This window comes from Canis lupus, chromosome 22 (genome assembly GCF_011100685.1).
Source record: "Canis lupus familiaris isolate Mischka breed German Shepherd chromosome 22, alternate assembly UU_Cfam_GSD_1.0, whole genome shotgun sequence".
Taxonomy (NCBI): domain Eukaryota; kingdom Metazoa; phylum Chordata; class Mammalia; order Carnivora; family Canidae; genus Canis; species Canis lupus.
The window spans coordinates 46666315-46682184 of NC_049243.1; the positions used below are offsets into that span (position 1 = coordinate 46666315).

A 15870-nucleotide genomic window follows, 5' to 3' on the forward strand; every position below is an offset into this window, starting at 1 on the left:
CATTCTTCTTGAACTCCATCTTCAACCCCAAAGCACACTAACATGTTTTATATTCTATTAAGGCTCAAAGATGGAAACCTTCAAGCCATCTTTGCCTCCTCCCATCTCCAGCCTTCCTTTCTAGGCTGTCTACCACAGTCACAATGCAATCTCGCACCACATTATTCCAGCGATGTCCTAACCAGAGTTCCTGTTTCTAGTCCAATCAATCTACCTTACACAGTCATCAGCTGGATGATTAAAACTAAGCTGACTGTGCACATCTTCTGTTGATCAGCCTTTCAAATGCCCTATCACCTACAATTATCATCTGCAATTGTATATTCTAAATTATGGGTTCCTCAGATAACATTCTGAAGAAGAAAGTAGAATAGTGCTTGCCTACAACAGTTGGAGAAATTGGGAAAAAGCGGGGAGTGACTGTTAATGGGTACGTTTTCTTTTCAGGGTATTGAAAATACTCTAAAACTGACTATGCTGGCAATTAAAAAGTTCAGAAAATATACTAAAACCCATTGAATCATACATTTTAAAGGGGTGAGCTGTATGCCAACTATCCCAATAGGCTGTTAATAAAAAGTTGATGAGAGATGTGACAGGAGTTATGGGTTACACAGGAAAATGATGTCCCCTCAAACCAACTAAAAATTACAAGTAATAAAAAAGGAAATTACAAATTGAAAAGGTCTTACAGTTCAAACTAAATTTTGATCACAAAATATCTGCTTACAGGAGGTTAGCACAAAGGCTGTTCTAAGCTAACAGTGAAATATGCAATGGTCTATCAAGATCAAAATTTTAAACAGAAGAAAACTAGTAACATTTAGTTCTGACTTCCTGACTGACTAGTCAGGATTTTTAATCAATGTTAGACACTCCTTGAGATGTGATTTTATACTTGAAATGAACCTAGAAGACAAATCAGTGAACACTTTAAAAATGATTAGATAATATTAAACAGCTACACTTTATGTGATTTTAACTCTTTTAAACATAAAAGTATGATTTGCTTGATGCTTTTTAGTTAAGTATCAATTTCCACAAAAATTCACATCAGTAATTATTATTTATGAAATAACTTATATCATGTTATATACAGTTTATTTAACAGAACAGAGATAGGTTACCAAAATGCTACATGAAAGTAGATCAAAATAGTATACCTTGTAGTTCCCAGACTTTCAAAGGCGTCATTTCTTTGTTACTCTCAATCAGGTATTTTTGGAATGCTGTCAGATTATCTCTAAGATCTGAATATCTTTCTCTGTATTAGAATATTAAGTTATGTTAATTATTGTCACCTACTACAAGCAGTATAATTTTGAAATTAACTCTTTCAAATAATTAGATATAAACTAACTGTTCACCAGGATAATACAGCATGATGCAGCTATGTCCACAGAACTTAAAAAAAAGAGATGTGTATATGCACTTTTTCTTTAATTTTATACTTTTTTCAATATATAAAACAAAATAAAACCAAACCTAGAGGGATATACTCTTGATTGTTAACATGTTAACATTAACTAGAAGGGACCCAAGGGTTAGGGCAGAATTATTAGCTTTTATTATGTTCTATACCATTTAGCATTTGATAAATTACAAGCTTTGCTTTTATAATTTAAAACAAAACTATTTTATAAGGAAAACATCGATGCTTCCTATACAATCTTAGGATTTACTTCTGAAAAGTTCCATCTTTGAAACTTATAAAAATCTTCAATAGGATCATTTTGCCTAATGTTAAACACACCCTGGTATCTTTTTTGAGACTGCAATATAATCATGTAGCAGGAATGACATTTTACTACATACAGAATCTCAACTGTAGCTTCTTTCTTCTCTCATGAAATCAAGATACGTGCCATTTCAGATTTAAAAAGAATTCTCTTAAAAAAACTTTACCACCAACACAACTTACAAAGCACATTATTTTCAACAGTAAAGAGAAACGATTTTAAAATGCTAAATAAAAAATATACAGAACCATATACATGGAAATGCATTAATCTTATAATTAACAGTAAACACAGTGCTGATACACAATTTTATTACATGGAACCACATTTTAAAAATGAATCAAGACTGACTACAACTGAATTCAATTAACTCCTCCTTTCTCAATATTTTAAATTACAGAACATATAAAGTTTATAAGAGCTATACGTTGGTTTTTATATTTAACTATAATCCTAGTAATTTTCACTGCTAAAATTATTTATGTAACTAGATAAAAATACATTATTCATATAATATCTCAAAGCAAAGGGTTTTGTCTAAATCAGTTGAGTCACTGTGTAAGAACTAATTCTGAGTACTTCCTCTTTTAAAAACTAATATCCCAGGGCTCCAAAGGCTTTCTGTAGGATGTACAATTTATTCCAATAAAAAGGTATGTTTAAAAAATAATTAAAGAAAACTGTGGATTCCAAGATTTTGAGACAGTTGACAATGGAATAAAAATGTATTGCTATCTACTAAATAAATACCTTACTTGGAACGAATCTGTTTTATACATTACATTCCTAAGGCCACTAGTATGCCACTGGGTCAATTTACTTTAGAAATATAACTCTGTCATCTGTATCAATTAAATTAGCACAGTTTCCAAAAATGTTCTCTTGCTCTGTAACAGTATCTCTGCACCAGAGAACTGACCTTAGTGTCCTTTATAATACTTAGAATATCAAGCAAAAATTAAAGCTATTAATAAAAACTATCCTTTACCTTTAACTAATTTTGCCTTTGTAATGAAACCACAAATTTTCCTTCTTGTAAATAAGGGAAAGCACATAAAATGACAACAATCCCCATACGTGAATATTCAGAGAGCACTCACCAACCATCCTATTCTTGGTCTTCAATCAGTGATGCAAGGAAAAAAAGGGGGTGGATACAACTTTAATTTCTGAACATTTACTTATACATGTATATGAAATTAAGACCAGATGTTAAAAGGTTTTTAATATGACAGTCTGCATACAGAAATTTAAGAAAATATTTTTTCTTTTGAGGCACAAAAATCTTATTTCATGCTAATGATCCAATACTAACCATAATTTTCCTAACCCAGTAGGCCAGTAAAAGATTCTATAATTTTTTGTTTTTTGACAAAGATAACTTTGATTATTTCCAATTCCTATTTTTCTAATCAAACTCATCATACTGTGAAAATTATGATTATTTTACTATTGTGTTTTGCATTAACCATGTATTATTTCTGTAATAAATAAAACCAATTACAGGTACATTACAAGAACATAAAACAGACACCAGCACAGCATACTGAGTTCCTTCAAAAACAAACTTAAGAGCACCGCAATGCCACTTCATTTCAATTCAGACTCACTTTAGTTTCTGGAAGAGAAATCCTTGAACTTCATTTATCTCAATCTCATCCTTTATAGTAGCATTGGTCACTGCTGTTTCAGAAACAAAAACAAAATATTTTCAGACTGGGAAAGAACTAGGTTGTCAAAAATTAGAATGCTATAAATTCTTTGTTTTACCTTGTTTTTCTTTCATGGACCAGCCCACCACTACATGTACATGCGCATACTTGTATTTCTGAGTGTGCTCTCTTTTTAAACAGGCCTGGGTCATTAAATATTTAACCAATGCTTTATAGATTATTTCACAGTCAGGGGATCCCTGGGTGGCGCAGCGGTTTAGTGCCTGCCTTTGGCCCAGGGCGCGATCCTGGAGACCCGGGATCGAATCCCACATCGGGCTCCCGGTGCATGGAGCCTGCTTCTCCCTCTGCCTACGTCTCTGCCTCTCTCTCTCTCTGTGTGTGACTATCATAAATAAATAAAAATTTAAAAAAAAAAAAAAAAGATTATTTCACAGTCAAATTCTATTTTATAACCAGAATGATAAACCAAGGTGGCTGCAACAAATTCTTTAGCTCTCAATCCAAGCAAGCACTCCAAGCCCTAACAAATATAGGCATGCTTGCATGTTTCCAATGCTTTAAAGACAGAAAATCTTTAGAAAGACACTAAAAAGAACATAACATGTTACTGTCATTTCCCTTCCTTCTCACCTCTCCTCTACTCAACAAATAACATACAGGGTGGTAAAAGGTACTTGGGACCACAAGAACTCATGAGCCCTTACAGCCTGGGGTAACTCTCCAAGTGCGCCAGGGACCCTCCAGTACGCTCCCCTTCCCTCTCTCCTCTGAAGGCTCACACCCGCAGTACCATAGCTAAAAGCCCTGGGTGCCCTGATCCAGTCTTCCTTCTCCCCCTTTTATCCTTTCATCAGGCTGCTTGCTATGATGTCTGATTCCTGCCAGACACACATGAAGAAGAGAGACACAAAAGACACAAATGCCACTTGGTGGAGAGACAAATAGACAATTTTAATATAGTGTGTAAAACTTTATGAAAGAAAGCACAGAATATATGCAATATAGAAAAGAGGAAAAATCACTCTTGACAAAGCAGCAAGACAGCCAGCCATCTCAGAAGTACTGATGGCCAGATAGGAGTTTTAAAAGATTAGTAGGCCTTTGATGGGAGAAGAGTGGGAAAAAGGAGGAAGGTTTCAGGCAGAGGGAACAGCAGATGCTAAAGGACAGAAGTACTCTAAAGAGGTCATAAAGGCTTAAAATGAAGCCAAACATGGAGGCATCCAGGGAACAGAACATCATTCTGTACGGTACATTAGTGCTGAAGAACCAGAGGGTACAAATGAGAGGCAGAGGGAGAGAAGGCAGAAAAAGGGTGGAGTATAAAAAGCTTTCTTTGCAATGCCACAGTCCTGGAATTTACGAGGGGGGGGGGGGGTTATGCAGAGCCTCTGAGGGATTTTAACCAGTAGAGTCACAAAGTCAGATTTTCATCGTAAGGCATCCAACCCAAAAGCACCGTAAGGGATACTGATTCATCTACTTTGGGTAGTGGGGAGGACTCCAGAACAGAAGGCCAAAGATCAGAGAGGCCAGTTAGAAGCCTGATGCACGGAAATGGAGGGAAAAACAGAACTGAATAAAAGAGTGGCAACTAGAATGGAGAAAAGATCTATTCCAAACATACGTTAGTGGGTGAAGACAGAATTTAGTGTGGAATATAGATCACATGTCATGACTTGTCTTTTTACATTTTTTTCACCTGACTTTTTAAAAGAAAATTCCAAGCTCAAGTATAGCTAGAAAATGCTTTATGTTACTATCATGACAATTAGATACATTACACAGCACTGTAAAGCTGCGTATAAGCTATATAGAAATACACAAAATCTGAATGTTATTACTCACACTATATAATTCCAGTAACTCTAACTGGCAGGACTTTTTTTTTTTTTTTTAAAGATTTTATTTATCTATTTATGGGGGGTGGGGCAGAGACACAGGCAGAGGGAGAAGCAGCCTCCATGCAGGGAGCCCAATGTGGGACTCGATCCCGGGATTCCGGGATCACGCCCGGGTCGAAGGCAGGCGCTAAACCGCTGAGCCACCCAGGGATCCCCCCTGCTTTTTAATTTTTTATATTTTTTTAAAGATTTTATATATCTAGTTATGAGAGACAGAAAGAGAGAAAGAGAAGCAGTAACTGGCAGGACTTTACAGTAATACAGATCTTTATTTGAAGCACTTTCAGGAGGAGTGGCCAGGGCTAGGTCTGTGATCAGAGCAAAGCCTTTAGGACTAGATCCTGAATAGAAAAATAAAGTTAAAGCAGAAGCCACAGAGGAGAGCATATAAAAGAATGAATTAAAAACTCTTAACCTCCTGGGTGGCTCAGTCTTTTGGGCGTCTGACCTGATCTCAGCCCAGGTCATGGTCTTGAGGTCCTGGGTTCGAGCCCCACGTGGGGCTCCCCTCTCAGCTCAGCCTGGCGTCAGCTTGAGGTCCTCTCCCTCTACCCCTCCCCTTGAACTCGTGCTCTCTCTCAAATAAATAAGTAAATCTTAAAAAAAAAAAAAAAAAAAGTAACTCTTAACCAAGAATCATGTATAAATAAATTTTGGATGAACCAGGTAATAAAAAATTTTCATAAGAATCTGAAAACTAGTTTCTTCAGGTCTCCTCAGTCCTTTATCTAAAGCATGCAGTTAGTGCATAACCACAGACAGACAAGGGTTTGCAGATCACAGATCTAATCAATCCACTTCATCTAAACTAGCAATTTATAGGCCTCTCCCCATCCTACTTCAAGAGCAGCAGCAGCATCCTAACTTTATCATAAATACATGAGACAAAGCTTCCTAAGACTGCGTGTTGCCAATAACTTTCTGAGACACTGACCCACACTGACACCCCCCATTACTGCCAGTCCCCCAACCTCACCCCTATCCCCAGGCTGGACTGGCTGGGCACTCCTGGCTGTCCCTACAGCTATGACCAGCCTCATCTACTGCCTCAGCCTGCCTTGCATAGGTTACCATTTTTTATTTATTGCTGAAAATGAATGGGAAGTCACCAGATAAAGCAAAACAAGATGCTTTTTCCAATTTAAAGAAGTTCTTGAGAGCACAATATCAAATATATTTCTTTCAGATTAAAATCAAATTCTAAACTAAGGAGAAACAGGGTCTACTCCATCTCCAGCTTCAAATTAACATGTGTAAGACTATAGTCATTAAGTTTTCTTAAAAGTACGCAAGCCTGCCAATTTTTATTCCACTCAAGCACAGACAGTAAACTTACTTTTGACTTGGGTATCATCCAAAGCTTTGTATTCTGTACTTTTAATTGCTAGCTCCACACCGTAGCCAGATAAGTACATTTTCTGTGAGACTGGTTTCTGTTCCAACACAATTTAGTTTTTAAAAAAGAAAATATTTTGTTAAACAACTTCTTTTAAATTCAGCACATTTGTGTATTAGGACATTAGGGTAAATTATTAATATCTTTTTTTAATCACTGTGAAATATTATTATTTGGGGGCTATTTATACTCTAGATAGTATATCAAGGACCCAGAATTTGGTTGATTACCATGTCCTTACTTTCTAAAAACCTTGTCATGGCTCTAATGTTTCAATTACTCTTTTTCAAAGAAGAAATACCTGTCCTTTTTGTTATACTATGGTAATTTCCCCATTTCTCCTATGAGTTAATGAACAGAGGCTCCAATATAATCAAGTTTCAATAAAACTGTGAACCTATAAATAAATAAATAAAACCTTTCACAGTGAACTACACAAGATTTGCTATCCAGCAAATGCTATTCACTTGCTAATTATCTAGATGTAGAACTAGTGTTACCAAAAGTGATACTGAAGAGAAGAGGTAAAAGACATTAAAAAAAAAATTGCAGTTTTGAACAACCTGATTAAGTTTTTCTTCAAGTTTCTCAATGATTAAAATATACCAAATGCCAAAAATCAGTATCTAATCTTGCAACAAGGGCAAAAATTGCCTAAAATGGAATTGTCTCCAGTACTGATGATCAGAATTTTAATATCGAATTTTCTCCTTTCTGTAATGGGCAAATACAAAATGTACTTCTAAAGATTACCCCATCAAGGAAGAGAACTCACCACATTTTTTCAAATGGTAAGCAACCTGGATAAATATACATAATATTTTTAGAGGATGTCTAAGGTTCTTTCAAGCTTCCAGCCTGAAATTCTTTTCAGTTCTGCTACAATCATCATCATTTGGCACATCCTTTCATGGCTTAGGAAACAGTTTAACCTAGTGCCCAGGAAACATTCCTGAACATTCTGTGCACCTCTGCTTACTCAAGTTTGCAAGAGGGCAGTTTTGCAATCCTACATGATAGAGAAGAGGTAAAGAGTGGAGGGAAGGAGAGCCTCAATAGTGTATTACTCTTTTTACTCTCTTCTTTCCTAACTTGTCCCCCGCCCCCGTCCACCACAACCTTAAAAATATGTCCAGAGTGACTATTCCTGGGCTGTTCTATTTCCAAATAAGATGATATAAAAATTAATTTCAGATATACAGAGACATATTTAACACTGCCACCCACATGAAAATGTAATTTGCTAATTTCTCAGGCACATGCTATAATGAAAAATAGTATGAGGAGACTGGGTTGCTTATAATTATGGTCATCTGAAAAAGTTGAAAATATTTTAGAGTTTTCACTTTCAAACAGGTCAATTTAAAAATGCATCTTGACTATCCACTAAAAAGACAATCAGCAGGTAGAGAAGCAAATCAAAGCTCCAAATCTACATATTTTGTTACAGTCCGTAAAAGAAATATAATTTCACAAAACCAATTTCCATTATCAATTCTGAAATATTAGCTCCTCAGAAATAAATGTTTATTAAATTCATATTTACTGTCTCCATTTGAAAATGTATTAATATAAAATGTGAACTGTAGTCTAATAAGTTTGGATTTGCAAACCAAAAATGCTCATAGGCTAAATCAACCAGTGAGAAGAATCTTTCTTCATTTTTCTATTTCTTCTCTCCCCATAAAAAGGCATCTGTTCCAAAGGCAGCATAAGCAACTCCATTTTATTAGAATTACATGTTGACTAGATTTAAAATATAACTCTTTTGAATGTACAATATATCATTCATTAAAAAGGTTATAATTTGATGTGACAAAGTGACAGTCAGCTAGTAGGATTTCATAGTATATTTAATGGTCACATACTCCAAAAAATAACTTGGGACACTAATTCTCAATAGATGAGCATCCTCTCCTGTAGGGTACATTAGAATCACTTGGGAGACATATTTAAAAAGATAAACAGGGATCCCTGGGTGGCGCAGCGGTTTGGCGCTTGCCTTTGGCCCGGGGCTGATCCTGGAGACCCGGGATCGAATCCCACATCGGGCTCCCGGTGCATGGAGCCTGCTTCTCCCTCTGCCTGTGTCTCTGCCTCTCTGTCTCTCTCTGTGTGACTATCATGAATAAATAAATAAAATCTTTAAAAAAAAAAAATAAAAAAAAAAATAAAAAGATAAACAGTAATTTGATCTCCCACTTCCATTCCTACCCTGATATAATTGACATAAACACTGTATTACTTTAAAGTGTAAGACATAATGATTTGATAGGTCTAGACAATAGGAAATGATTACCACAGTACATTTTGTTAACATCTATAGCTTATTTTTTATAGCTCATTTTTTTTTCTTGTGGTAAGTACTTTTAAGATCTCTCAGCAACTTGCAAATATGCAATACAGTATTATTAACTATAGTAATCCCAGAACTTTTAACAGAAAGTTTATTCTTTCCACCTTTACCCATCATCACCACCTCTCATTACCGCCAATCTGTTCTGTTTTTTGTTTTTCTTTAGGTTCCACATAGAAGTGATATCATGACAGTATGTGTCTTTCGTGGTGGAACTTACTTCAATTAACATAATGCCCTCAAGGATCCATCCATGTTGTCATACACAAAAGGCAGGATTTCTTTATTTTTAATGATATCATCCCTTTGTACACAGAAACATTTTCTTTACCCATTTATCGACTGCAGAACACCTGGGCTGTCCCCAGGTCTTTATTATGGTAGGTAATGCTGCAGTGAACATGAGAGTACAGATTTCTTTTCAAGTTTGTGTTTTGTTTCCTTTGGATATACACCCAGAAGAAGAAACACACAATCACATGGTGGTTCCTTTTAAAATTTTCTGAGGAACTTCTATACTCTTTTCCATAGTGGCTACACTCCCAACAAAAGTGCAAAAGGATTGCCTTTTCTCCACATCTTTGCACCCTTGTCTTTTTAACAACAGCAATTCTAACAAGCGTGATGTGGTACCTCACTGTAGTTTCTATTTACATTTCCTCATTAGCAATGTTGAAAGCCTTTTTATGTACATGCTGGCCATTTGCATGTCTCCTTTGGAAAAATATCTATTCAGGTCTTTTGCCCATTTTTTCATCAGATTTTTTTTTTTTTTTTTTGCTACTGAGTTGTAAGAGATCTTTATATATTTCAGATATTAAACTCATCAGATAAATGATTTACAAATATTTTCTCCCATTCCATAAATTGCCTTTAGTTTTGTTAATGGCTTCCTCTGCTGTCCAGAGGCTTTTTAGTTTGATGTAGTCCTACTTTATTTTTTTCATTTATTTTTCACTGCATTGCACTTTATTTTTGCTTTTGTTGCCTTTCCTTAGGTATCAGTTCAAAAAATCACTGCCAAGACCTTGTCAAGCGGTTTTTCCCTCAGGTTTTCTTCTAGGAGTTTCATGGTTTCGTATTTTATGTTTAAATCTTTAATCCAATTCAATTTTTGTGAGTGTTATAAGAGGGTTAGTTCCATTCTTTTGCATGTGGTTATCCAGGTCTCCCAGCACCATTTAACTGAGTATGGTGGCTCTCTTGTTGAATATTAGTCGACCATATATGCACGGGTTTATTTCTTGGCTCTCTCTTTTTTTTATTGGAGTTCAATTTGCCAACATATAGCATATCACCCAGTGCTCATCCCGTCAAGTGCCTCCCTCAGTGCCCGTCACTCAGTCACCCCAACCCCCCCACCCACCTCCCTTTCCATTATCCCATGTTCGTTTCCCAGAGTTAGGAGTCTCTACATGTTCTGTCACCCTCACTAATATTTTCACTCATTTTCTCTCCTTTCCCCTTTATTCCCTTTCACTATTTTTTTGTATTCCCCAAATGAATGAGTCTATATAATGTTTGTCCTTCTCTGACTTATTTCACTCAACATATACCCTCCAGTTCCATCCACATCGAAGCAAATGGTGGGTATTTGTCATTTCTAATGACTGAGTATTATTCCATTGTGTACAGAGACCACATCTTCTTTATCCACTCATCTTTCCATGGACACCGAGGCTCCTTCCACAGTTTGGCTATTGTGGACATTGCTGCTAGAAACATTGGGGTGCAAGTGTTCCGGCATTTCACTACATCTGTATCTTTGGAGTAAATGCTCAGCAGTGCAATTGCTGGGTCGTAGTGAAGTTCTATTTTTAACTTTTTGAGGAACCTCCACACGGTTTTCTAGAGTGGCTGCACCAGTTCAAATTCCCACCAACAGTGCAGGAGGGTTCCCCTTTCTCCACATCCTCTCCAACATTTGTTATTTCCTGCCTTGTTAATTTTCACCATTCTCACTGGTGTGAGGTGGTATCACATTGTGGTTTTGATTGGTATATCTTCTCCCATTTTGTAGGTTGCTTTGGTTTCCCTTGCCTTCATAGATGTATTTTGCAAGAAGTTGCTGTGGCCAAGTTCAAAAAGGGTGTTGCCTATATTCTCCTCTAGGATTTTGATGGATTCTTATCTCACATTTAGATCTGTCATCCGTTTTGAGTTTATCTTTGTGTATGGTGTAAGAGAATGGTCTAGTTTCATTCTTCTGCACGTGGCTGTCCAATTTCCCAGCACCATTTATTGAAGAGACTGTCCCTTTTCCAGTGTATAGTCTTTCCTGCTTTGTTGAATATTAGTTGACCATAGAGTTGAGGGCCCATTTCTGGATTCTCTATTCTGTTCCACTGATCTATGTGTCTGTTTTTGTGCCAGTACAACACTGTCTTGATGATCACAGCTTTGTAGTACAACCTGAAATCGGCATTGTGATGCCCCCAGCTCTGGTTTTCTTTTGGCTCTCCATTCTGTTCCACTGATCTCTATATTTTTTATTTTCTAAAATTCTACTAATTAACATATAGTGTATTATTAGTTTCACAGGTAGAGGTCAGTGATTCATCAGTTTTATATAATACCCAGTGCTCATTGTATCACCTGCCCTCCTTAATGCTCATCACCAAATAACCGCACCTCCTCACCCCTCCAAAAACTCTCAATTTGTTTCCTATGATTAAGTCTCTTATGGTTTCTATTCCTCTCTGATTTCATCTTATTTTTCCCTCCCTTTCCCTATGCCCCTCTGTTTTGTTCCTTAAATTCCACATACAACTGAAATCATATAACTGTCTTTCTCTGACTTATTTCACTTAGCATAATATCTTCTAGTTCCATCCACATCATTACAAATGGCAAGATTTCATTTTTTGGTGGCTGAGTAGCCATCAAAATGATCTCGATCATTTACTATCAGTTGAGACACGATTTGTGACCCAGTATGTGATCTATTCTGGAGAAATGTTCCATATGCACTTGAGAAGAATGTGTATTCTGTTGCTTTAGAATAGAATGCTGTGAATATATCTGTGAAGTCCATCTGGTCCAGTGTGTCATTCAAAGCCCTTGTTTCCTATTGATCTGCTTAGATGATCTGTCCATTGTAGTAAGTGGGGTGTTTTTCCGTCTTGTCCAGAGAAAAACAGATGAACTTGAGAACGAAATACTAATATGGCAACAACAACCCCAGAGAAATATACACTCAACAAATCAGAAGAGGAACACCTGGGTGGCTCAGCAGTTGAGCGTCTGCCTTTGGCCCAGGGCATGATTCTGGGGTCCTGGGATCGAGTCCCACATTGGGCTTCCTGCATGGAGCTGCTTCTCCCTCTTTGTCTTTCCCTCTCTCTCTGTGTCATTCATGAATAAATAAATAAAATCTTTAAAAAAATCAGAAGAGATGTGAAACAAAAAAAAATTGAGAAAATATGATCAGACAGGTGAACAGAAGAGAGCAATAGTATTTTGGACTGTTAGAAAACTAGATCCTAAAATTGTAACAAAAGAAAACCTTCTATGTCTACAAAAAAAATTAAATACAATGAAAGGATAGAATGTAACTATAAAAAATGAAAATTAAAAGACAAAAAAAAAAGAATATGAACAGACAGGTGAACAGAACAGAGCAATACACTATGTCCTGAGTATATTTGGTCAGTTTGTTAGAAGAAATGATATCTCAAACTTGTAAAGAAAGAAAAACATAAATATACAAAAATAAAGTACTTTGAAAGGATAGAATGTAATCATAAAGATGAAAATTTAAAAAGACTAACAAATCAGGAAAAAAAAGAAAAAAAGAGAAAAAAGTGAATATGATCAAACAGGAGAAGAGAACAGAGACATACACTAGATTCTAGGTGTATTTTTGGTCTGTTAGAAGAAACTGCATCCTGGGGCACCTGGGTGGCTCAGCTGGTTAAGCATCTGCCTTTGGCTCAGGTCATGATCCCAGAGCTGGGACTGAATCCTGTATGGGGCTCGAACCTGCTTATCCCTCCGCCCCTCGTCTTGCTTGTGCTTTCTCTCTCTCTCCCTCAAATACATAAATAAAATCTTAAAAAAAAGAGAAAATGCATCCCCAAATTGTAAAGAAAGAAAAAGATATATGTACAAAAATAAAATTAAATATAATGAAAGGATAGAATGTAAATGTAAAAATGAAAATTAAAAAAGATTTTTTAAAAAGTTGATAAAAACTTGGTTGGGAAAGGAAAGAAAAAAATTAAAATTGAAAGACTAAAGAATTGTGGGGGAAAAACCCTCATGAATTATATATGTGATATTCCCCTAGTGCTGGAGCTTTGCAGTTCTCTGTGATCAGTAGATTTGGTCTTGGCTGGATAGTGGTGCTTATCTTCTAGGGGAGGGACCTGTTGTGCTGATTCTCAGGTGTCTTTGCACCCCCATGGGACTGCACCACCCTTGTCAGGGAGCCAGGTGAGGTAATCTGCTCCAGCTTGCTTATTCGGCTTTTGTTCTCCAAAGGCTTTCCTCACAGCTTTAGAGGATGAGTGAAAATGGTGACCTGTCAGTCTCCAGGACCACTCTTCAGTACTCCCTCAGGGAAAAGCAGTCACTCCTTTCTCCCTGGGCTCCATTCGAACTCTGCTTACCCAGCCTGTGACTGAGCCTTTCCATCATAGGCACGTGACCCTCATTCAAGTCTCCAAGCCCTGCAGACCCTTTTGAGGGAAGAGGGGTTCTTGCCGTTCTGCCATTTGTTGGGCCCCTGCTTGGAGAGCAGTCATGATTACCGTGTGTCATTCACAGTTTATGGCAACCTGGAGCTGAAAGCTCACTCCTCGGCTGTTTGTTGCTGGCTTCCCCTTTCCGATGCTTGGGAACTCTAGGGCACTCAGGCACTCCCAGCCTTTCTGTGACCCTGAGGATCCTGAGACCACACTGTCCCACCTAGGATTTTGACCCACTTCATCACCTGAACACCTTTCAGGCCAGGACATGCCTCACTAAAACAGACTTCTAAAAGTTCTGAAAGTTCTGATTTGGCACCTGACTGCTATTACCACTTTCCAGAAGCAGGCTAATTGAGGCTACCTCCTGCCATGGTTTATATTCCCATATATTGTCTCAGATTTATTTCTCTGCACCTCCTACCTTGCAGAAAGTGGGCACTTTTCTACTTGTAGAGTTGCAGCTACTTTCTTCTTAAATCTCCAGTTCACAGGTGTTCAGAATGATTTAGTAGCTATCTAGCTGAATTCCTGGGACCAGATGAAACTAAGGTATTCTACTCCTCTGCTGTCTTGGGACTCTTTCAGTAGTTGTTACTTTTCATTCTGTAGCAATTCTGAGGAAACTGAGACTTGGGAGAGCCTCATACTGGTAGGTGGCAGTACTGGGTTTATCTGATTCTAAACTTCTTCCCTCAGCACAGAAGCCCATCTCCCATTCTTTAGGCTAATAAACTGAACTACAAATTTCAACATGCTCACCTACTAAACACGTTTCCTTTTCCCAGGTGAATGCTTAGGTGATCTATATATTTTTATGCCAATACCACAGTATTTTAATACTATAGCTTTGTAATATAGTTTGAAATCCAGAAGCATGATGCCTCTAGCTTTGTTCTTCTTTGTCACGATTGCTTTGGAGTTTAAGCTACTGCAATTAAAATATATTTGTATAGAACAGACATCTATATTATTGGAACAGAATATAGAGTCTAAAAACATACATGCCTATATGAAAACTTGGCATATGATGGCTTAAAATACTCAACTGTTCAATAAATTATGTGAAAAACAGTAATTTTCCATATGGAAAAACTAGAATTGTATCCCTAACCTGCAGCATATTCAAATACATTCCAGATGGATTAAAACCAAAACATAAAGATTAGCCCTTTATTATTATAAGAAAATACAGGAAAATGTCCTTATGATTTCGTGAAGGAAACTATTAGAAATATTGGATTAATTTGACTACATCACAATTATTACTTGCACTGAACCAAAGATGTCATAAATAATTTTTTTTAATACCAGAAGACCAGAAATACTATAGAAGATGTTTGCAAAGTATAGAAGATTAGTATTCAAAACATATTTTTTAAAATTTGTCGATAAGAGAAACCCAAATTATCCAATACAAAAACAGGTAAAGAATATGTATAGCAATTAACAACTATATCTATAATGCTTTTATTAACTTAAACATTAATATGCAAATCACTAACATTTCATTTTAAAATACTCTTTCCATGTTCAGAATATAGTGGTAAAATAAGCAAAGTCCTCCTTCTAATGGTCATTATGTTCTAGTATATTTGTGTGAGTTTGGTTGTGTGGGGTGGGAGGAATGGTGTGGAGGTATGAAATAAATAAAGCTTGAGATATACCAATGGGTACTATACAATCATTAAGCCAGAATACTACATAATAAGAGTGTGATAGCAATGTGAGTTTGGAAGAGTGGGAACACAACATATTTGACCAGAAACTTGAATAAAACGGTAGTCAGCCATCCAAAGAAATAGTTAACAGCATTCTTATGCAGTGCTTCATATTTTGAACTAATAAATACTATCAGTATATCAATTAAATTAGATTTCCTCATCATAATACATTTTCATTAAAAATAACTGTATTTAAAGGGGTGCCTGGGTGGCTCAGTCAGTCAAGTCTGACTCTCGATTTTGGATCAGATCATGACCTCAGGGTTGTAAGGTTCAGTTCCATGCTGAGTGTGGAGTCTGCTTAAGATTCTCTCTCCTTGGGCACCCCGGGTGGCTCAGCAGTTTAGTGCTGCCTTCAGCCCAGGGCATGATCCTGGAGACCCTGGA

At 36.7% G+C, this 15870-nt stretch overlaps 1 protein-coding gene across 3 annotated transcripts in view; it reads right to left on the reverse strand.

Moving 5' to 3' along the window:
• The window catches only part of UGGT2 (UDP-glucose glycoprotein glucosyltransferase 2), a 184336-nt gene that overhangs the window by 129878 nt on the left and 38588 nt on the right, over window positions 1–15870 (reverse strand). For all 3 annotated transcript variants that reach the window (XM_038569879.1, XM_038569880.1, XM_038569881.1), the window contains exons 6-8: window positions 6656–6752; window positions 3350–3422; window positions 1164–1264 (exon numbers count right to left, since the gene is read on the reverse strand). In XM_038569879.1, coding sequence (XP_038425807.1) covers window positions 1164–1264; window positions 3350–3422; window positions 6656–6752 — 271 coding nt within the window. The remainder of the gene's footprint in view (window positions 1–1163; window positions 1265–3349; window positions 3423–6655; window positions 6753–15870) is intronic.